Consider the following 25,650-nt stretch of genomic DNA (forward strand, 5'->3'; position numbering starts at 1 on the left):
CCCACGGGAAAAACATAAGATTTAAGTAGGATCAAGTAGGGAAATATTTATGTTGTGAGGGTAGAAATGTATGGCAGAGCAATATTATGGAGTAGATGGCTTCAGGGGCTTCACAGAGAGGAGAAGCAGAAGAAGAGCGTAGTGTAATTAATTTAATCCTAGCAGCAGCATTTCGGATAGATTATAAAGGGGAAAGTCGAGACTGAGGAATGCCAACCAGAAGAGTGTTGCAAATAGACAGGAGATAATGGAATGAACCAGGGTTTTTGTAGCTTCTTGGGTTAGCAATGGGTGGATGCGAGAGATGTTTTTCTAGGTGCAAGTGCCAGGATCTGGCGAGGGACTAAATGCGAGGGATGAAGAAGAGGGTTGACTCCAATTCATCGAGTCAGGTTAGTAGGAAAGATATAAAGGAAAAAGTGTTTATAAACCAAAAAACCCATAAGATTAAATATCTAATCTAAATGCTCATCTACTAAAAAAACTAATATACCACATTCATTGCTTTGTAGGGAGGTTTTCCACCATCTGGTGGTCAAATATTTTTTTTAAAATCTATAAGGCTTCCATTTAAGTGGTAGTCTGTCTTGTTTTTGAAGACAGTCGGTTTCTCTAGGTTATCCTGATGACTACACCCTAATTTCGTAAATGGGCCAGTAATGTAAATACATTAAGGTTATTGCTATTGTATCCCCAGTATTTCTTAATAATATATCACAACATCTACTGATGACATGGCAGACTAAAGATCATGCAGGCATATTATTTGGTTAATGGTGCTATATGTGGTCATTAGCATACATTATACCACTGCTGAATAGATAAGCACTGTTTAAAAATATTAACCCACTTGATTAGGATGATTTATCTAACTAAAGATCTCATCCCCAGCAGTATCTGTTTTGAATGTGATCATTCAATAGAATTTGACTTTATTGGATTTTCCCCTCTATATCACAGAATGATAAATAACTTCAGATTTCCACCATTGAAACGGCAAGATATATGAAGTATGTGTGCCTATAGGGACATACATTGGTTCCCATGGAGAGTCTCCATAAAGGATGGGATGTAAAGCTTGAAATATTGATTTTGTAAGGTTTAGAAAAAACATCCAGTAAGGGAGGAATTATGACATGAGGTCATAATGTACAATTAGAGAGCCGCAGCCTTAGGTATAATAAAAGGACGTTTTACTTTATTGGGAGGGTGGGAGATAAGTGGAATAACCTCGCCGCGGAAGTTAATACCGTGAGGGAACATAAGCATGCATGAGATGGACATACAGAAATCCTGAATCACATACATAAAAGGCTTTTAGGATAGCTCAACTGAAAATGGATAGCGGCTTATTAGCCTGCCCTACGATGAGTGTGCACTCAGAAATGTCTGAAGTCTCCATTGACCTACCAGTCTGATCTCGCCACAATGTGCAAAGAGGTCCATATCTGGACTTTCCTTCGCACATTGGGTGGGCCTCAAGGGACAACAAAGGTGGGCAAAGGACTGGCTTTAGGTTTTAGTCTTTAGAACAAGAGACAATGGGCAGACTAGATTTGTCGAATGGTTCTTATCAGCTGGCAAATTCTATGTTCTGTGTAATCAACTAATCATTTAAAAACTTGACATTCTGATATAATTGTGTCGGATTTAACAGTATTTTTATATTTTGTCTGCATGTCTAAAGCATAAAACTATCCAAAAAACATTTTAACTGTTGGAAATACAGATGTAATTGTTCGCTGTTTTGTTAATGGGTGAAAAAATATTTAAGGGATTGTAGTATATTAATAACACTTGTAAGCCTTTTACTAGCGATTGAATGCTTTTGTGTCTAATCCACCGTTGAGTGAAAGATTACTTTACAGAAAATATTGGACTGAAATACGATGACCATAATTCATGCCAAGCCAAAAATTGCTATTTTGACTAAAAAGGGATGGACTTAGTTTTCCCGAAACTATTTTCCCACATCCTTGAAAACCCAATCAGAATAAAAGTTGTGACAAAATCTACAAAAGATGACAATGAGGTCACTAGCAAAATCCTTTAAAAGAAAATGCATGGAATATCCAACTCTATATGTTCTAACTAATGTATGATTAGTCTAATTATCTAAAAAAAAATAAAACAAAATGAATTTAAAGGGTTAAAAGAAGCCCAGAGAGTGGACAGTGTCCAAGCGCACCTCCTTAAACAAACAATGAAAAAGAAAGTATGTGTTCTCTGATGTTTGCCACTGATGGCTTGGGGCATCCAATCAGTGGCAGGAGAGCCCTCCTATTGAAATAAATTGCAAGAAGGGCATCATAAAAATGTAGAGGGACCTCCCTGTCACATGCCTTAAAATAACATATTATTGCTGGAGGGTCTGTTTAAGGAGGATATCTGGTCAACCTCATGTATATTAAAATATCATAACCTTTAATTTAATGTTTGTAGCCACTTTAAAAGACATAGTTCATACAAAATTATATCTATATTTAAATATGAAAACCCAAATAATACAATGTACAGCAAAATACGTAGTGGGCTAGAAAGACCCTTTTAATCGAATATCTGTAAATATCCATTATAATTCAGATTTTTATTTGTCCATCGCGTCCATTAAATTTGGAACTATATATGCTTGTAACCTGGAGTTTCGCATATTTCATTCCATTTATTAGAATTCTCTTTTTTCTTACGTAAGAACTTGTTTTTTTTTTTTTTTTCCTGCTCTCTGGATAGTTCTAAATAAAGAACGTAACCGAAATCAATTGCATTGTGCATCCAAATGGCAAGGGCTTGGCATCCATACTTAGTTTGTGAGTGAGGCGTGCAATTATTACATTTCCAAATATATCCACCATTCAATATCTGTAAAAATACACAGAAATGAGTAAAATCATCCCAGGCGTGAGCTTATAAAGAGCACTGTATTTCACATAGGGATCCCCAAGCATGATGAGAAAAAAAGAAAGATTTTACGCCGGGTGGTATTATACAAGGTATAGCTCCTATGGAGTCCTTAACTATCATTCAAGCTTAGTTAATTGCAGCTCTTCTATCTATCCAATCTCAACAAAAACTTAATCTCTTTCCTTGCATTCGGTGCCAGCTGTCACTTATCCATCAGCACGCCGCAGAAGAAGGAGAAGAGTTTGTTTGCGCAAACCGTTACAGAAACCAACCTTAAATACAGTGTTCTGACAATCCGCCTCTTCTGTTTATTGTTGTCTTGAGACATAATAATTAGCGTTTTTATGCCAGCCAATGATACCTCGCCCTGATCCCCGGGACCGATATAGTTAGTGAAAAAGTTCTGTTCCATCCAATAATTAAGTCTCACTTTCGTTTTTCTTTTTTTCTTTTTGTCGCTCTAATTTTTTTTTATTCTTTACCAAACTTTAAAGGTTCTACATTCTGCTGCTTGAGAAACATCACTCCTAGTACCGTTGAATTCCCAAACCCTATTTCGGAGGAGAAATCTTAGAACAAGTGGACAAAATCAAAAACTGGGGGCTCAGAGGTGAAATGTTAGAAAGTTATAATGTATAGAGAGGGTGATGGAGCAAACTCCCATAAGAAGTGACATTTTATAACCAGGAACTGGATAAAAACAAAGTTTCCTCGCCATTTGATGCACTTTTTATAGACTTTATAAGCTCACATAGACCGACTTCATAGCAAGTTATCGAGAATAGATCCAGCGATGGCAAGAAACACATATTCACATATTTCTATATCTTAGGTAGACAGAGATTCAAAACACATGAACCGTCTACTAAAGACACATTTCATATATCTTAACCTGGTGTCCAGGCATCTCCTAACCTTACGTGGCACTGGCGTTGTTTTTTTTTTATTATTTCTACATTAAACCTGGCTGTACATTTTGTAAGGCTTAGAAGTTTAAAGGGCACGTGGTGTGATAAATATGTATCGCTGCGCCGGAGTCAAGAGCCAAGGGGATGCTCCAGCTGTTCTGCAGCTGGGATACATATATTTCCTATCCATTTCAGACAACACATGTTGCCTGACGGATGCATGTGATAAGAAACCTGTGTGGATACAGTAGGTAAACATTTGCCATTTGGAGGAGCCTTTGTATTTTAAGCAGAGACGCACTAAACATATATACAGTATGTTAGGATACGCTAAATAATTCATATAGAAACACCAGTCGGTCTCGTGCATGTTTAAATTCCTTCACTGTATTAGCCTCTACCACTTCTGATGGAAGGCTGTTCCACTTATCTACCATGTAACTTCTTTACATCTCATATTCGCTTTATTCAATTTGGCCGGCCGGTAATAAGATCAAGGACGGTAAATGGTTATCTGCAAGTCGCAGGGAGCACCTCAGAAACGCTTTACCCCGTTCTATAAGTAGTTGTATATTCAGTGATGTGTTAATGAGTTACGCTGCCCAATGCCCAATAGGTCAGCACCCACCAGCGCCATCTGTCCCTGAAAAAAAAGGAGCGAGGGGTTACCTCGCTCCTTTTTTTTCAGGGACAGATGGCGCTAGATCATTGCTGGGGGAGAACAGACCCCCTCTCTGATTAAACCCCATGGGCTCCTATAGCCCCAAATATGCCTCCGAATAATGAATTGGAGCCAAGAGCTCTCACTACTTCTTTCTACCCTACCGGCTGCACTCCGGTGAATCTGGACCCACAATGCAGCTGAGTCCTGGGGAGTCTCAATGTTCCCATAATATGGATCAATAGCATTAATTAAAAAAGGGTGGAGAGCCCCAAAAATGTGGGGCAGAATTGACTCTCCAAATTTGTTTTAATAACAAAACTTACTTAATGCAACAGTTGCCATTTCTATATTTTTATCTCATATTTTTTGTTATTTTTTAACTTTGTTTCTTGGATGTCTTTGCGAGCCACGTCAAGGAATTTTTCTTTAAACTCTGTCCATCTTATACGATTTACTGAGTATTTAATATTAACGTTAGACAGGTTATAGACCGTGATTATCTCAGGCAGACGCCCTTTAGGTTTCCAGTATATGTATTTCTTTTCTATCGTGCCTCTCAACAGAATACCATCAAAGTTTTTTTTTTTATACTTTTCACAAAGGTGCCTTTAAAGTTGTTTTGTTTGAAAATTGTTCAGGGAATTACAACTTAAAAGACAGCTCTCTATTCTAAATTACACTTGGCTTAATTGTGTTTCTAAAATAATATATTTGCTCTCCAGCTTGGAGAATGTGGTTATAAAGTAGATGTCTAAATCCTATTCACATGAGTTTGGTTTGGCTAAATTTTCAAAGTTCTTACAAAGGGAAGTTATGGCCCGTGAACACTATAACACGAATATTTCCAAGCACGCCATGGTCTCTGTATTGTATGTAAATTTGAGAAAGGCTAATCTACCCCTCTGTCCCCAATCTGTGACAAGTGCCCTTTTTAAATTTTTTTGTGCAAAGTTTTATGAATAGTTCTAAATTCGGCGGTGCTAAAATTTATCACAAGAATTTTTGATGTGTTCTGACCTGTGCCATATTACAGGATTTCTTTATTATGTGATCTGGCTCTCTGGCACACCTCCAGACCATGTACACTATTTAGCGCTGTGCCCAATCGGCACAGGCTCCAAGCTGCATGTCCTTAAAATGAAGCATGTTGGCATATGATGTCATATCTCGGCGCTCATCATACTGGATGGCTAGCTGTTTACTGGTGGTGGAAGCCGATATCATGAGCTCATGGATGCTCTTAGGTCATAGCTTTTCCTGAACCAGTGCGATTATGCAAGGTAGCCATAAGTAGTTAGTAGTTGGTCGGTAGCCAAATTTATTTTGGGCGACTCTTCAGGTCACCCTGTGGTCTCACATTATAAACCCTCCAAGAGATCAACTCAACAAGCTTTGTTCCTCAACATATCCCTTTAAATTCACTTTTTTGAACATTGTACAGATTTTGATAAAATATTTTGTTTTGTTAATACTACTAAATAATTAATAATTTTTAATATTTGTTTATTTTTTAATAATACCTTAAAATAGCTTTTGGTGATCCCCCCCATCCAACAAGGCATCGGATTTATAGACGTGGTTATGGAATGTTGCGTCCGTTCCTAATAAAAAAGCCATGTTCTACTTGACATGTCAATTCCACGTATTATTGTACTTAGAAATGATGTTTGTCGAGGCATGAATATTCAGCAGCCGACGGTGTTTAGAGAGCCTGGATCTTCCAGCCAATGTTATAACGGATGATTTATTTTCATTTTAGTAACCTTTCTCCGTCTCTGTTTTCAGGATTGGATGCCGACGGCATTTACAGAGTTAGTGGCAACTTATCTATAATACAGAAGTTGAGATTCATTGTAAACCAGGGTAAGTTATTATTAACTTAATAGACATGTTTTGACTTTCCTTAATGTAACACTGTTGTTCTTGGAAGGGAGACTTTTTTTTTTTCTCTCTCTCTTTGTTTTCTCATTGCAATTTTGATCAATTCTTGTTGTTTTTTTCTCTAGTTAGCCTTTGATGATAATGTTTTCAGATTATCTGGAAATAAAAGGGAAAGAGAAGTTTAGCGGTTAGCTTTTGAACTTTTCTAAGCATTAATGGCCACAGGGGAAGAAGTTTCCTGGCAATTGATGATTGTCTTCTAGAACTAAGAGCTCATGGCTTGCACTACTCCGTCATTAACAACAGGAAATACCCACCCCGCAGGTCACTATAGCTATTGTGAGAATTCCCTACCAATTAAGCATTCCATCACTATGTAATTATTTTATGTAGCGTGATTATTTTTTTTTAATGTTTGTCGCCTACAAGATTTATTGTAAAAGAGAGAAAAAAATGCCTAGAATTATGTTCTCCTCAGCACAGGTTATGTTTTTTTGGATCTTGCCAAATCAGGATCTTGCTCAATGTCCTGATTTTCCCATAAGATTCCTCGCCTATATTGTTGCAGGACTTTATCTAATGACTTGGTTTGCCTGCCTCATACCGGGAACTCCCACAGCAAAGTTGACATTCATAATAATCCACAATTATTCCTCTTAATGTTCCATAATTAATAGTAAGATTCCCTCGGGAACTTGCTCTACCCTTGAGTCGGATGGCAGTAGTTAAACCTAAGAAATAATGTTTGGAACTGCCTATACTATAAATATTTTACTTGAGTCATAAAGGGACTTATTCTAAGTCTCACTTTTCTCCTTCCCATTTATCCTGTATATCTTTGTTTTTTTATACATATACTTAACTCACTTTCTCCTGCACTTTCATTACTTTGAGATTTGAACATTGGTTTGATAATGTCTCAGGGATCAGCCTTTTGATGTTTCTTCTACATTTTGAAACATGACTTACATCTCACTTGTCTTAGTAAAATAACTTTGAGATCAGCGAACCCTTGACATTTTATTCCTACTTAGTGGCAGAAAACAGGAAGGAGTTGCAAGCATGGACGCTAAAGAAAGACAAAGGAAGGGTCCAAGTCATATTGGTATGGCCCAAGCCAGACTCTACCATTGCACACTTGTTAACGGATCATTTCCGCCCATTCCTCTTGGAAGGACTGAGATTAAAGTTGTCACAGCCTGATCTTGATACGTGAAAATCAAGGCCAAACTTCAGGGTCTTAAGTATCAGAGGTTTTCCATTCGGGACCTAAACTAGAACAAAACAAATTAATTGCATGCAGGAAAATTGAGATCATTAAGTCATTTGCCAATATTTACATTCTGAAGAAAAACCAAAGGTTTTGAATGTTTGCAGAACCTATTTTTTTTTATATGCATGGAAAGGATTCAATTTTTCATCAACAAAGTCAATAAATACAAGGATAATTTAAGTAGGACTAAATTTTTTAATATATATATATATATATATTTTTTTATTATTATTTTTTTATTATTATTATTATTTTTGATTATTAAAATGAACTCACATGTAACTCATTTTTTAGTATGAGATTAATGGTTTTTTTTTTACATTTCTATATAATATAATGTTCTCAGGCAGCTTTTTATAGCCATTTGTATGAGTTCTCGCTTGCTATCTGAGCCCCAATCTACTAGACAAACACCCGACTCCGTATAACAAACAACAGAATGGCTCAGTCTTGGTCACCTTGACTGAACCTTTGACTAATAAAAGTCTATGGAGGAACAGACTTCATTAACATTGCCATAAAGCATCAGCTCAGTGTGGTGTTTGAGCCGGGAAAAGCCACCCAAAATATCACATGACTGACAACAATGAGATAAAACCAAGTTTTGGCCATTGTTAACCTACATTACTATATACAGAGATGGATTTTATGTCCAAGGAGATAATATTTTTCCCCTTAAAATTTAGCCATGCAACTTATAAATGTTTTTTTTTTTCCATTCATTAAGCTAAACATTGTTGATTAGATTGTAGATTAAAAACACCTTTCTACCAACGCCTTATCTATTAGCTTCATATATAATATATAATTGGGCTCAACCAAGAATATTCATAGCGAAGCCACAAACTGCAAAAAAGTGTTAACAACTGAGTGTTTCTATTAACTAAACTACCAAGTGAAATCATTTAATAATATAGGATGTGCCTGCTTGATTAATTGTGGTAGAGTAAAATTTACAATAAACTTGTCTTGATCGGTGCTTCACAGAAGCACTATTACTGTCTGTGCAGTTGTTTAACAAGAATTTAATTGGAAAGATAAGTGAATGCACGTTTAAAAGTATTGTTAATTTGCTTTGTAATCACCCCATCCTTCAAAGTATTGACAGCACCAGACGCAAACCCTCGCTACTTTTACAAGTATTTTTTTCCATTTGTGCGTCGTAAATTATAGAGTTTTAATTGGAAGATTTATGGATATGAAGAATAGAAAAATGTATTTTTTATTGTAACCAAGGGTTGTCTCTGAAAAAGAAAATGTTTTGGTTTATGTGGACTGCAATATATGAAATCATTAGTTGGTTTCTTTGTTAAGATATTTTTTCTAGGTTCAAATTTAACTGAACGTGGGAGCAGGTCAAAGTCACTTGGTTGCAACTCATGCTTTTTACCTGTTTTGGAATGTGTTGGGTTCCTACTTAGACTCAAAAGCTGAACTTGGGTCAGAGAAACATTGAGATGATTAGTAGAAAGCAAAGTTTCTCTTGTATTTGATGAGCCTTATACTCCTATCCTATGAGGTTAAACACATTGAAGATCTAGGTTGGAGTTCAGAAGTGGTTGTGGCAGGAGCTTGTGTGGCTTTGGTGATCACTCTAAATTAAATCCATAAAGTATTTGAGAATCCTAAACAAATAAATCCACAGACAAACGACTTATTCAAGCTATCAGGGTAATAGAAGATAGACGTCTTGTCTAGATATTATTATAAATACTAGATTATAATAAAGAACTAATGCTAAATTGCTGATTCCAACCCCAGAGCATAAAGAGTGATAGACAGCGCATGGCTGATTAACAAGGTTGGATGACTCCTGAGAAGTCTAACCAGAATAGAATGTGAAGTGTCATTTTCTTGTGAATCATTCTTAATAATATTTGAAAATGGGAAACTAAATGGCATCACATTCTTTATTCACTTTTAAAGCCAAGGTTGATGATCAATGACGACAAGCATTTTGGTCAACCACAGGATATTATCAGAGCAAATGTGGTGAACCAGAAAAGTCATGTTGTGCTCATAGCGACTACAGAACAAAAGTCATTTAGGATAGGATATAATATTGGATATTATTATATTATTTGGGAATATTTGGTTCCCAAATATTTATAATTCACTCACTTACTTCTGTGTGTTTTGTTGTTCTACACATGAATGTGAGACCTATTAGGATGTATTTAAAGATCTGGGTTTAGTGGTTACATGGTGTTACATTTTACGTTACAACAAAGTTGTTCCTTTCTTTACAAAAACACAAACAAAAACATTGAATTGGAGAATATAGATGGTCATAAAATTGGGTATGTTGGAAGGAAATTGAGTATGGTGTGAGACAGAAAGGGGTGAAGTGAGCTGGTAGTGGTATAGAGCGAAATTAATTAAGAAAGAGATGTCGAACTTAACAGGATCACATAATAAAAACCATGCAATGTTGGTGATGATACCATAGTGGCAAAAAAGGTGAAATAAGTGGGTATTTCAATAATCAACTTGGCTATATAGTTTTGTTTATAACCAAATGTAAAACTGGGCATTATTCACGATAGATACATATTAATTGTAAACCAGATTCACCGGTAGCACAGAGTAAACCCTATTTTAGGCTAAAGAGAACAATGATAATGTTGTGTTCTAACGGGAGTTCTCCACTGAGCTTTCCATGCAAACTAGTCAAAATATTAGTTAACCAGATCAAAATATAGTTTGTTGCAGACACATTTTCATTTTGGCAAAGTATAACACAACTCCCTTTCTTCCATTTCATGCAGAACAATGTAACCAACAGTAACCGAGCCGCTTCATCCGGTCAGACAAATGTTAGTAAAGTGCAAATCATTATTAAAAAAATATGTAATTGACAAAAATGCATGTTTTATTATTTTAATTTACTTCTATCAGGCCACAATTACCTGTAATAACTGGCTAAGCGAGAATTTGTTACAGAGGGCAAAAATAATTGCAGATAACCAATTATTATAATTGCATAACTGTATAATGAGTTGAGTTCTTTTGTTTTTGTGCTCCCATCTTCCTGATGATGATTTTATAAGCATTAGTTGAGCAATAATAGGTATTGAAATCCATTTATCTATAGGTAAACCTAGCTAGAGAGCTGTCAATCTATCTATCTATCTATCTATCTATCTATTTATCTATCTATGTATCTATCTATGTATCTATCTATGTATCTATCTATCTATCATCTATCTATCTATCTATTAACTATCTATCTATCTATCTATCTATCTATCTATGTATCTATCTATCTATGTATCTATCTATGTATCTATCTATCATCTATCTATCTATCTATCTATCTATGTATCTATCTATCTATCTATGTATCTATCTATCTATGTATCTATCTATGTATCTATCTATCATCTATCTATCTATCTATCTATCTATCTATCTATCCATCTATGTATCTATCTATCTATCTATCTATCTATCTATCTATCTATCTATCTATGTATCTATCTATCATCTATCTATCTATCTATCTATCTATCTATCTATCTATCTATCTATCCATCTATGTATCTATCTATCTATCTATGTATCTATCTATCAATCATCTATCTATCTATCTATCTATCTATCTATCTATCTATCTATCTATCATCTAATGTCCCTAAAGACTCTTGATGCCCAAATGGGCCCCTTGAAGCTGCTACTAATGTCACCTTCTTTTAACAATATATGTAATTATAGCCAAGAAAGTGCAAGGTGTATTTTTAGAATATCCCTGGGGTCTCGATTCGCCATAAAAAATGTCTATTTCATTATTTGCAAAATACTGTCCTTTCATGACAGTATGCTTTGTAATTAGCACTATACATCAGAGACTGAATGTATACAAAGAAAGTCGCCATGTAAATAGCCCATTCAGATAAATATAAGTTAATTAAGCCATGTCAAGCCCATAAAAAGAAGTGCAATTATATTCAACAGTCATCATGGATAGTCATTGCCCTCTGCTTTCCCACCATGAAAAAATGCTTGTCAACAGAATACCAATTTCCTTACCATATTAACTAAATAACATTCAATTTGGGTAATTATTAATAAATGTAACTATTACATGTCATCTGTATTTATTCATTATTTCTTTATTTGCCAATTAAAATACATGTTCTGGATTATATTTTGCCCTTTTTATAAAGCATTTATAATGTTTTCTGCTCCTTGAGATTTTTTGGTCATTTATTTCATTCACTAGGTGTTGAATCAGTTAGGAACGGTACCAAAATCTTCATTCTTGCCTTTTACCATTCAATACTTTAGGGAATATTTGTCTAAAGATGGATGGTATCCATCATGTAAATGATTTGTAATATCTATCAATCAATATTAATCATTAGCATTATTGTACATGAGGATTAATGAAACAACATTTCAGTTTGTATCCATTACAGGTGAAGAGAGTTAAACAGACACTGATGTTTTAATCATTGTATCTTTATGAAACACTCCGAAGTAAGGTTCATAGCGGAAAATAAGATGGTCCACAGGGCCCTTCCGTTGGTCACTATACCGATAAGACAACTCTTAGAAGAGAATTGGTCTTCCTAAATAACCAAGCTTTTGGTTTCAGAACGAAAGGTTAGAAATGATTAACCTGAAATACTACCAGTCCAGCCATTCCCATCCCATGCTTACCTCTGTCCTTTCCACAACACAAAATCTACATTTTTTTTGCTAATGTCTTCCATATAACCATGGAATAAATGAAAATATCAGTAATAATACCAAGGATCTTCCCATGATGGCTCATGTGGTATTTTATTCTTCTTGCTCCATATGGGTGCCAGAAAAGAGGCAAAAGAGTGGGTCTAGCCATACTTGGCGTGTAGGAGAATAAAAAAATAGTTCCAGAGCCTCAGAAAACTGGGTGCAATGTTAACACCAAAGGAGTGGATACATATTGTGAAAAAATCTGCTCAACTTTACTTAACCACACTTGGGATTGTTGATAATTGGGCCCTTTCTACCCAATAGATCGGTTTGTCCCGGCTGTATCACTCTTTTGATAAAAACCCTAGAGAGGAGCTGAAACACCAAGTTTGTTATTTTTATGATGCCCATTATGTGTAACTACATTGACCCCTGACTTCAGCAGAAATATATATATATATATATATATATATATATTGTTTTTTTCAAGTGAATTCCCCTATAAAGCTTATCAAATAGTAAAGTCATCAGTTACTTTGACAACAAGGCACTTTGTCATCGTATAACAACCTAATGGATTTACAATTACAGTACAATGATATCCATAGCACCAATAACAGAACGGCAATTTGTTGTTTTGATATGTTTTGATTTTTGTTTGATGGTTTGAAGTTTTTCGACTTTTGATGAACATAACATTCTGAATTTGACAGCCAACTTCGTGAGAAAAAACTAATTCCAAGCAGCAGAAAATCAAAGGCCTTATCTAGGCTAGTGTATTATCCAAAATTATGTTTTCTGTGTATATAGAGATTAACAGATCTGCATCCTCATGGCATCATTCTAGTTTAGAACACTGAGCGGACAATGGGACCAAATTAAAGGCCAACAAAAATTTACATTTCGCCTCCCACTGATTGCAATTATTTTTCCGGCACCTATAGGCATATTCTTTTTATTATTATTAATACATGTATTTCTAAAGGGCAAGCAAATCACAATTGTAATACAATTTATAATCATATAGATACATTAGATTATAAATCACAGTTTATATAGAAATTGTATTTCAAAATATTAATTTTAATATTTAATTATATATTTAATTTAAAACAGAAGCTATACTGAACTGTTTTATTGTTTGCAAAAGAATAAACTAAGTTTGATGGGTAGACATTTTTTAAAGATTTTACACAATGCATGACATTTTGAAATAAAAAAAGTTCTATATAATAAGATAGATTTCCTAAAATGATAAATATTTCGAAACATATTATTTACATAGCATAAAATTTGCTCTTGTTGACTTCACCCCATGTTTTATTTTCCAAATTATTTATATATATATATATATAGGGGCAAGCAGAGATTGATTTTATGGTAGCAGAGAAAACACCATAAAAACGTACGCATTAATATTGTTTAACCCTCTGGGCACCGGAGCGGCCGCATTCTCATTATTAAAAAAAAAATGTGTCGCTCTCCAAACGCTCGTCCTTTAATGGGTTAAAATTCTGATTATTCATTATGTCAGGTAGCAAATATCCTTCAGAGTAACAGTAGACATTAAATCTGTCAAGAGGCAGGCGGTAAAATAAATGTCTGGGATACCTTCATAAACAAAAATCTTATTTCCATAATTCATACAGCTGGCTGGCATTTATTGGCACGTCAGGTGCAATGGGGACATTTCAGAACCATTAACATGTACGGCATCATTTGTCAACAATGCAACAATGTAAGCAAATCGTTCAGAACACATACAGATTTACAGCGTTTTCTGCCAGCTGCTAATTACGATGTGCTCGGCCTATGTGGTAGGGCCGGTTTTATTGGAAAATGACAAAGGGGGCTGTAGTATCCCGGTTAGGAATATAGATGGGGCTTCTGATAATAATAGATGCAACAACAGGACCACACATCGGTTTCGCGTCCTGCAATTGATTGCGTTTGATGGATGAAAGACATGCGTTGCGTAAACCACTGTTTATTTAGATTTTTGTCACCTGAGTTAATAAACAAAAGGAAAAAAAAATATATAAAATATCTAATTTCGCTTGCCGCCTTCTTTAGTAATAGTACATTAGGAAAGTATGGTTTTATGCAGGGGTGGGTATAGATTTTTTTTAGCAGGAGGGTTTTTTTGTCGTGGGAAGAGTAATTATGTATATGCAGCGAACTGAATATTTACCAGGTTTGGTTTAAAGGTGCCGTTCCACTCCATCGGCAGAATTTTACACTTTTTTACCTAAATTTGAAACATCATTGATTGCCAAACACTTAACAGAAATAATTATTTAGTTATGGAAAATGTTGTATTATTCATATTTTTTTTTCCCGGGAGCCCTTAATTATCATGTGACACAAAAGCAGGCACTGATAGGATGTGAAACCTATGAAAGGTTCTAAAATGTTTCTGTGTTGTTTTTATATGATTGAGAAAAGATAATAAAATGGCAGAAAAGTGTATTTGTTTGGCATTTAATATTTTCTCTAAGTGGAACAACTATTCAGATAATACCCCTTCTCACCCTACCCGGTCCTGCTCTTATATAGTTCTGCTCCTTAAATGTCATTGACGACTCACTAAAATAATTTAATTGGGGCAGATTTATGACCAAGATGCATTCAAGAGTCCTTTGTGCAGATTGAATGGATGGTAGGACTTGCTGGTTATTAAATAGGTATCTCCATGACAAAGGGATGGGTTGCCTTGGGTAATGCATAGTTTAATTGGGAGGGGGTCAAGAAATCCCCCTCCATTAACAGTGCGTTATATAGGGCCAACTTGGTCTTCATGCAGAAGGAGCTCATCATGGATGGCCCTTTCCATGAAGCCAGTGAGACAGGGGTCTATTCACTAAAGAGAGAAAGCTTCTGTTGCAGGAAGAGCTTTGCTGGGCCTGTAAAATGTATACTTAAATAGATGTTAAGTCTCCTTTTTAGTGAATAGACCCCATCAGGTGGACCACTGGCCGGCAGCAGCATGATCCTGCTCCAGCTGCAGATAGATAGGGTTTTGTAGTGTGCGATGGATGGCTGGATATACCCAGCCGCATTGTACATTGTACATAAAAAGTGTACGTCTGCACATACCCAGGCCCCGGACACCATGGAGTGCTTAACCTCCCCTCTCAGACACCCCCCTTTGGTGAACTAAACATCATAGGGTTTCTACAAGAATTCTTGTTATTGTTAAAAACAATGTTTTTGCATTATAAACAATACTTTCTAAAACCCTGCATTTATTTTCTTGTAAACATTTTTTTTTTTTACGAAAACAAACAAAGAATTGAGAAGTCCATCTGCAGTCATCCGTACTTTCTTTTCAAACAGATAACCAAAGTTTCTTATGTTTGTTTGCCTCGGGGGTGATTAGATTTGTTCTGTCTCCTTTTATTCCTGATACTTTTTTTTTGTGGCAATGCACTTCTAACGATCCCCTTCTCCCCCCCCCGACGCAATGCTTTACTTAGTTTCGAAACTGAATCCAGCCCCCCCCAAAAATATGATAATCACAGGAGCGCTTAACTGCTTATATAGTCGTCTCGATGCTTGTGATGTGCCGCGGTGGATCGCCTAGAAGTCCATTTCAAACGGCATAGTTCTTGTTAATTCTGTGCAGTCTTCTGCTTTAGTCAATAAAATACATGTTCGTATGAATAGATTGAAATAGCTACAAGCTGGCAAAAGGCCCGCGTGTGTCATGTGAATAGGTATTTGATATCACTTATTTTCACGCACTGCCACTGAGACAAGAGTACTTCTGTCTTCGCTCTGGCTCAGGGACTTACCTCAGGCAATAAAAAAGAATTCTTTTTATTTTTTATTTTTAGTACAAAATAAATCTGGAATACCGAATGCATTTCTGTGAACACAGATAGGACTTTGTTTCTACTCATGGGAAACTTGCGTTCTAACCTGTTTACATACAGCTGCGGACCACCTGTAGGAAAAATAGCAAATTAAAAAGAGACCCCACTGTTGTTTTCTAATAAAAATTTCTCTTATTTTTTTTTATGTATATATTTTATTTTTTTATAAGCCGAGAAACTTTTTTATTTCTTGTTATTGTTTCAAGGAAAATGATATTGCTTATTTTAAAGGAAAAGATGTTTCTATTTGTAGCGACATAGAAAGGTTGACTTGTTGTATTTGTTGTATAATTCAATTAAATGTTGTATTTAATTATTGGCAAAATACGATATGGTATTTACTGTATGTCATAATCATTTGAACACCAATCCTTTACCTTATACTATTATAATTATTATATATTATTATATATATATGATATGATATAAATATATATATACATATATATATATATATATATAAAAAAAATATATATATATATAATATATTATTAATTATTGAAACATCATATTCTGAAGCACTATATAATGGATAACCAGGGGCAAGTAACTACTTGGACCAGGGCAGACTAAGGATGACTCGGAGGCCATGGCGAAAGATTGGTTCAGTATGGGGCTCTGTTGGCTAAAGGGTCACCGGGCATTAGCCCAGTATGTTAGATGGCCAGTCCAGGAATGAATTGCATTTACAGAACAAGAGAGGAGAACTCTGTTCTCTTTTGTGGGTTTTATTCCCCTGGCATGATTGCTTCCCACTGGGATTAAATCTTCCAAACAAAAACTGGACAAGGAATTATATTTTTCCCCGCAGGAGTATTTGTGAATGTATCATGACTTTTCTACTCTTCATGAAACCACTCACTTCTTATTAATTTTCCTATTACAATTTTAGTATAAGAAATTAGTTTTAATAATGTTTTTAATAATGTTTAATATTTTTTATTTTTATTGATTGAACTGTTTAAAATGCAGTTAAATGAACTACAGGAATAATGCAATTATAAATATGTGTTTCTCTTACAATCAGTGTTTGAATCTTTATGTATCTTGATAGAAACATAGAAACACATAATATGACGATAAGATAATATATATATTGTTGGGTTTTTTTATTAATACATAAAATTACAATTTATCTTATGCATCTGTTCTTTTTTTTCCTGTGACATCGGACATCAGGTGTAAAACAAAATAGAACAGTCTCCTAAAATAATGGACATATGGGAGTGTTTTTTGCCAGGCATTCTGCTTTGCTGCTCTATTGATCTTGCTGTCTCTTAGTCTCTCCTGTGTTTGAGATCAGATACTAAGAGACAGATAGATGCCAGGAAATCAGTGTAGTGGAGCGTCTGGCTCAGAAAGTAAAAAAAGAGAAAAAAAATTGGATTTGCCTTATTGCTGTGTGTCGCACCGGCAAACCAGGTGTCAAACGGCGCATCTTCCAGGGCTTCTTGCCAACAGGATGTTTGACACAAGTGTATCTGTGTCTAACTTAATATCCAACTACAGTTCCTCTGCTATACAATAGAGAGCAAAGCTTTTTCTTTGTATCAAAGATTGTTTCATCTCACATCAGATACACTCATGAATATAATAAACTAAACAATCCAGTGTGATAAAGCTCTAAAGTCTTAAATTTCATCTTTTTGGTAAAAAAAAAGGACACAACTGTTTAAATGAGCCAGAACTGAACGTGCAAGGACCACAATAAAAGCTTATTATTATTATTATTATTATTATTATCTTTTATTTATATAGCGCCAACAATTTAGGCAGTGCTTCTTACAATACATATATTCTTCTAGGGGTATGAAAAGACGAGAATTGACAGATTAAGACAAACCGATACATTAGGTTCAATGTTTTTAATTTTTTTTCTTTATAACCAAAAAGGTTGAATTTGTTGATTTCTCAGATTAAGAATGTGATGCATGGATGGGATATTTGAAATATTGTTTAATATGTGAAATTTAACTAGAATTAATTAGAGCTTCCATGTGGTTACTTTTGTCGTTTTTTTAATGGCATTGTTACAGGGGTAAGGCTGAGAGTGAGCTAATATAGGTAGCACCTTCATCAACTTTTGTCCTTAGTGTTATGGGCATACCTGGGAACTCCATGATCCGGAGACCTGGGGAAGTGGCGCTTCAACTGGAGTCTCCGGTGAAACCCAGAGAGTCTCCAGGCTTGGTCATGTGGACAGGAGCTTAGTTGACACTGAATGACATCATACTCATACAAAAGTAACTCAAAACAGATGAGCGGGGATCTGTTCCACTCAGGGACTTTTCCAGTGGCCAATCCAAAGGACAACCTCTAATAAAGTCTACTCCCCACATCTAAAGCAGTTACAGAAACCAAGACCACTGGGTGTGAAAGTGGAGGAGAAATTATTTATGTAAGCCAAAATAATCCTTCCAACCAATTTAGTCCACTAGTGACCATAAATTATTTTTTTCTAACTTTTTACCTTTTGGTTTCAAACTCACTGAGACAGTATTTAGGGTATAAAATATTGAAAAAAAAACCAAAATAAAACATAGATTCATTATAAAGTTTTCAATAATCAGACTTTGGCCTACAGTAATTGATTAACTTGAAGGTTACGGTTTTCCCTTTTACTATTAAACCCATTATACGTTTTATCTTAACTACAAAGGGGGAAAGACCGGATCTCGAAGAGATATTCTTTAAAAGATACAGTAGGCCACTGATGAGACAAATAGAATGCATGTCTTAAATATGTAACTTAATAAGATGAGTCACCACCACAAGTATTTCTGTAGATAATTGCATTTCGATTCGAATCATGCTTATTTTCCCATTGTTTTCAAGTTTTATCAAAGGCAGGACAAAAAAACATAATAATTGTCTATCCGAGTCAGCAGGGCATTCTTGCAGGGCCTAAGTCGGCCGGAGATTTCTGCTTTGGAATGTTGTCTGGCTGTTTTAGAATAGATCTTATTTAGTTTCCCAGAAACCATTATGCCTCGAGGTGCGAACGGAACAAGTGATGCCTTGTTAACAACAAAAAAATATCTATTACCAAAAGAAAGGGGAGTCGTTTCTGATATAAATCATAATTTGGATTCGCAGAGCTCGGCTCCGAATAACACTGAATTCATTCATTTGCGTGTAAAACTGGTGTGTCTTTTCAGTGGGAAGCTTCAGAGTTCAGGAATGTTGCTGGCTTGTGACTTCAGAGGTAATGGAGAATGACATCATCACTTTTAAGCACGCTACCACCTTTTCTCTCCTTCGGCACATAGAGAATGGATTGAATTCAACGTGCGATACGTTCAAATAATACCTTTGTGCGATTTGCAGCTGCTACAAGTAGGGTCGAAAATGCCACTTCATAGAATGATGAATGATGTTTGACCTCTTGCTCCGCCGCTCCGAATATTATACGACAGAAAATTAATATGAGCAACCTCAATAACACGATTTTCGTTACTCAAAGAATATTGAACCAGAGTGAATTGTCAAATTTTATGCTCAGTATCTGCGGGTGAATTAAGTTATTCAATTTGGAATCTTCAGTATATCGCATGAAGTGGCAACATTCTCATTCTCTCGTACAGAACCCTTTTATTCATACCAAACAATGATCAAAGACTTTGGCCAATTAACCAAAAATTCTACTTATTATTACAGATTAATATCAAGATAAATTATAACAACTACATTTATTAAGAGTTATTTTCTTAATTAGTATCTCTGTTGGGTTTCGAGAAATTATATGGTTTCAATAGTACATTGGAATCTTTGATTTCCCATCTGTGTTTTATATCATAGTTTTCGTTGTATCCTTGAAAAGTTAATTAGGTTAACTTCCAAACATATTCATGGGAAACTTAAGCTTGAATACACAATAAAGCAAAAGCTATCTCTCTTGCTGATTTCTTTGTTGTAAGCTGACTTCAAACTTTTAATATGTGATTGCATTCAATCAGTTAACTTGTGTAGTTGTCTTGTATGTTAAAGCATATACACAGTATATACATACTGAAAGTGCTTTAAGGGGATCCAAATGGACTTTTTTGGGATACATTATAGAAGAACATCTTGGATTCCAAATCCAGGAACTCTCATAAGAAACATAGTATGAGTGGACTGGTTTTTTTTTCTCCAACCAGTAGACAATTTTGAAAGACATTGTAAAAGAAAACAGTTTGGTGCGGTTCAATGAAATAATTGACCAATTGACTTGTAGTTAGTGTTTTGACCCAACATGATGCATTGTTAAATATATGAAATGTATTTCATATGTAGTTCCTACTAATTGAACAAAGTGTGTTCTTTATCACCGGCTCGGCCCTTCTTGGATAAGAAAGCCATTGAGGTTGGCCCAATGTACTGCATAGCAAAGTCAGGGATGTTGGAATGCACAGCGCTACGGAATTTGATGGCATTACATAAAACAATAAATAAATAATAATAATTAATAATAGTAATAATAACAATAATAATAATAATTCCAGCTTTCCCACAGAGTAATTTGCAAGCTGACGTTTTAATGGTACCCAATCAGCTAGGACAATGTTAGATACATAGTTGCAGGTTTATTTTATACATTTTAATGATACCCTTTTAAGTACAAGATACTGTATGGCAGATTTTTTTTTAATGATTAGTATTGTGTTATTTATTATTATTATTATTATTATTAGTTTTATTTATTTTTTAATTATTATTTAAATAATATTAATAATAATATTTATTTATCCTATGTGTGTGTTTCATGTACATGCGTAATGGTTAATTAAATACATTGGTTGTAAGGCAAATCGCCAGGCTTTTAAATGAAAAGTACACTTCTCACCAGGGATAAATCTCTCGGCAGTCGACACAACGTTGATATACCTTAGCAATTTCTACTTCAATAAACCCAAGTTTATAACACCGATTTTTGTTCTGTGTGTACGTGTAGCTCAACTTCAATTGTTATGACATAGCTCACTTTTTAGATTTTCTCAATGTGTTTCAAGCAATAAATTGTTCAACATTTTTAGAACATGTGTTCAGCTATCTCTGTAAGAACGAAGCTCTTAACAAAACATAAGCCCTCTGCATGAGTTCCTAGCAGCAAAGTGCTTAAACGATAAAGTAAAAATTGGTACCATGGGAAGAACACCAGCTGTAGAGCTCACAGGTCCATTATAAAAAGTATGGTAGTGGGAAAGGAGAAAATGATTTAATCAGGAGTAATACCAATTTTATTATAAGGGCACGCGGGGGGTGTGGCGCCATAGTGAGAGGGACATTTCAAAATATCTTGACTGATTTTAACAATGCAAAGCCCGGTGCTTTAAAGTGACAGGAGACCCCCGATGCTATTCTTAACTGTTGACTGTTCGAAAATCTTGTCTGCTGGGATGTATCCATTCGATTTCAAAAGAGAGCTGAGATAAAGGGAGGTTAATTGTTTAAGTATGATCAATCACGGTAACCACGTTAAGGAAAGGTCACGTACCCGCATGCATGCCTGCAACCTTAACCGCGGTGGCTGAAAACCACTTTAAAAGAAAAGAACTATTGTTGTATCACTTTCCCATGTCACTTAGAACTCTCTTCATACTGTCGACCATCTTTATGGGCAGCAGTGGTGTCTTTTAACTCTTATTGGTCTCAAGGGTTAATTATTATTATTTTTTCTTTGAAAAATCCTAGTTTAGTGTAGAAATCACACCTGAATTGTCCATGTAATATGCGTTACTTTGTTTCCTGCAATTACTTATGTTCTTTTTTGTCCTATATTATCATACCTCTGGTATTGTACTTCTAAGTACCCCTTCGTCATATATTTTTTTTTTATAGAAAGCAATTAAAAATGAAACTGTTAATCTCGCCGTTTAATACGTATACACTTTTTACGAAAGTCGTTACTAAGTAGTAAGGTACTGTACTCTCTAATTATTGTGTGTTTGATGTTTAAAGAAATGCGCGCAGATAACGAGAATCAATGAAGGATAATTATTGCATTGGTTTTAATTAATACTGTATTTAACCCCTTAATGACAAAACCCGTACATGTAGGGGCTCAAAAAGCATTGTTTTCAATGGGTTTAGGGACCGCCCATTGTCCTTAAGGGGTTAAACTCTCAATTGCAACTTCCTTAAAGGTTTTTTTTTTCCGTTAAGTTCAGGTTAGCTTCAAAAGAAAATAACGTTTTTACGAATAAAAAAAAAAGTCATTATTTAGAACTAGACTATCGTTATCATTCAAAGCAGCTTTATAAAGTCCTTCCTAGTCTATCAGGAATCCAGTATCAGTTCCAATAATTTTTTTTAAATGCCATTTGGAAGGAGACAATTCCTCCTTCTGAGTGTTTATTCCTCACTCACGTCATATTAAGTCGGGAAACTTTAACAATGCATATCTATAATTCCCTAGTACATAGCATGGCTAACATATGTAAAGTAATAGCCGATTTTCTATTGCCATGTTTAGCATATGTCTCATGTTGGCTCGGTGAGGCCTTCAGGTCGGTCCCTAGAGGCAGACATCATTGGCAACTTAGCCCCTTGGCCTCGAAAAACCAAACAGCTTTGAATCATGTTGAGCTGCAATGCTAATTTCCATGCTGATGCATTATGGGAATAAACGTATCTGACATGTTATGTCAATGGCAGTGTCTCTTTGTATCGCTTGTTTTTTGTTCGCTACATTCCTACAGATGGTATTCCATTGAAAATGTTCCTTTCCTGGAGAAAAAAAAAAAACATAACACGCACAGCACCAAACCTCTAGGTACAGAAGGCTGTTAACGGTTGCTGATGATAGTAGACAAACATTAACATAATAATTAGTGTCTTGTAATTGTTTCATTAAAACCAGTTGTTCCATTTCTCCTCATGTTTTCCCAGAAGAGAAGCTGAATTTGGATGACAGCCAGTGGGAGGACATTCATGTTGTCACCGGTGTACTCAAGATGTTTTTTCGAGAGCTGCCTGAGCCTCTGTTCCCATACTCCTTCTTTGAACAGTTTGTAGAAGCAATAAGTAGGTACATTTAATTTTTTTCCCTTTTTCTCGCTGCTTTAAATGACGGTGAACTAAACCGTGTTTGTAAAAACAAGGTAAACAAACAAAACAAAAAAAATAGCATTTTTTTTTTTACGGTTATTTATGAGTCTTAATGTGTTTAGTTTTTATTCAACATTTAAATACATTGTGCATTTTTTTTTTATTATTCATTTCATTAATTATTTCCCAGCTTCAGTATTTAATTATTCCGTTCTTTTTGTATTTGTTAAAAAGGCAGTTTTAAGCACTTAGTTGAAAACAAAAAAGAAAAAAAAATACAGCAATGTCTGCAACAGTGAGATATTTTTTATATATATATATATATATATATATATATATATATATATATATATATATAAAAGCTCATCCTAACCAGTTTCAGCAGATTATTAAAGTTGTATTGTTAAGCAGTTAAGCAAATATATTATAATTAATTGTCTGGAAGAAAGGGGGGAGTTCAGAGACGGTTCCTAAAAATGTGGGGTACCTGGATTTTTTAAGCAGAGTGAAACTTTTATGGTTTGAATATTTCAATTTTTGAGATGGGCCATAATTGACGTTTTCAGGAAATTCATAGACCAAAAAAGTGTGTTTTTAGCAAGAAAATGCAATGGCTATGACTGTGGGGTGGCTAGAAATATATAGGGAGGACAAAGAATACAAATTAAGCTTTCCAACAATTTAGCGGTAAGATTTTTTTTAAATTTCATTTTATTATTTTTTTCCTACAAGTTATCCCCTCCATTCCTCAGCATAGGGGTTAGAGGGAGAATGGAGGAACAATTGGGCACAATATCTCCCCAAAAGGTAAATCCTATCTTTAATCGTCCCATCACAGAGCATAATGGATGAGGCATAAGTTACAAATTGTGTCTACTCTTGTGTCTTGTGTTATCGTGGAATCAGGAGGACAATCAATATAATGGCGAGCCAACCCCAATTTGGAAAAACAGGTATCCTTCATGGAATCCAATCACCCGATTGATTACCCAATCTTCTACATTGAGTGTAAATTATTGGTTCATCGTAGAGGAAACGCAGTATATGGAACATTTGCTGATAACCTGCAAGGGTCTTTAAATACTTCATGCCAACTATCTTGAATGTTAAAAGATATTATCTCATATTATGAAAAATACAGTATGCTTTACAAGTAACGTAAGTGTTTAAAGCTCCCTTTTTTATGGAATAAAAAACAATACTTTCATAAACCTGCAAAGCTGACTTTCATTTATATAATTCAGCATCTTATAATTCAGTACCTTACTACAGTTATTTCTTCATGAACGTTCCCAGTGGCAAACATCTGACATAAATTTTAAAACATGGCATTTTAAAGCCTTCATTGTCTCGGCAGAAAAACGTTCTTCCCCCTACAGTGAACATTTATTTATCAAAAATATTTGTGGTTTTTAGCACATCATGCTCAGCGTCAGATTTAAATCTTACCTAGAAAAAGACAGACGTATGTTTCTGTTTTTATACTTGTAGATTTTTTTTTCTTTGTTGTAACAGTTTTAATGCTCAAGATGAGAAGAGCTGTTTTTAGAAAAGTCCGGACTGCTTTATGGAATTACAGAAATTTCTTGATAGGGCTTTTTTTCCCCCGCCCAGCGTCACCAAACAACAATGCTTATGAATGCTAAAATACAGCTATCATATCCATTAATGTACATATGGTGGCTGAAGTTCAAGATACCCATGGCTGGGACCGCACTATGACATGTTGCGGTAGCCAACCCAATGGAGTCATGAGGGTCGTGGATGCCAATGAACACAAAGGGGGCGAAAGCCCAGGAATCTAGAACCAGTTGGATGCAGGTCAGGACAGATAGCACAGTTTAAATTCCATGTCATGAATCTAGACATAGACAAGCTTGACAAGCTTGATATGGAGAATTATGTAAGCCATGGCTTGCAGTCTGTGGTTGGGGAAAGGAGACTAGAAGTGGACAAACGTTGGTATAAGGTGGGTGAAGCTTAATACCACTCTAACCACCTGGAGATCAAAACCTGTCCCCTGGTTAGACCTGTAGGCATTCAAAGCGACCTTAAAAAGGATCCCAGCCAAGTGTCTGGTGTTTCATGAAAAGGTTTTTTTATACCACTATTTTTTGTACTGAACTTATGTACCGTATCAAAACCATTTACCCATTTAGGCTCATGGGTCCTTTAAAGCATCACCACACTACTGAGACAGGCTTCTATATTCAGACATCCTCGTCACAGATTCAGCAAGGCCACCAAAACACCAAAATTCGGTAGTACACTTTTTTCTTACAGGATCTGTTGCATTTAGCCTTGTTTTCTCAGCATGTTTGTTCTCAGGTCTTTGCTGTTTTCCCAGTTGCCTGTGCCAGCCGCGAAGTGCCTATGTAACATAAATCTCTGTCTCCACACCCTGGCAGAAAAAGTTTGGGTTTGGCCGTCTGAGTTATGAAT

General features: G+C 35.3%; 1 protein-coding gene across 1 annotated transcript in view; it reads left to right on the forward strand.

Annotated features, from left to right (window-relative positions):
- LOC149285178 (rho GTPase-activating protein 15-like) overlaps positions 1–25,650 on the forward strand; it is a 179,609-nt gene that overhangs the window by 114,296 nt on the left and 39,663 nt on the right. The window contains exons 11-12 of the mRNA XM_089495722.1: positions 6,259–6,336; positions 23,050–23,184. Of these exons, the coding sequence (XP_089351848.1) occupies positions 6,259–6,336; positions 23,050–23,184 (213 nt within the window). The remainder of the gene's footprint in view (positions 1–6,258; positions 6,337–23,049; positions 23,185–25,650) is intronic.

This window comes from Sceloporus occidentalis, unplaced genomic scaffold (genome assembly GCF_023333645.1).
Source record: "Sceloporus occidentalis isolate IW3139 unplaced genomic scaffold, rSceOcc1.0.p SCAF_83, whole genome shotgun sequence".
Taxonomy (NCBI): domain Eukaryota; kingdom Metazoa; phylum Chordata; class Lepidosauria; order Squamata; family Phrynosomatidae; genus Sceloporus; species Sceloporus occidentalis.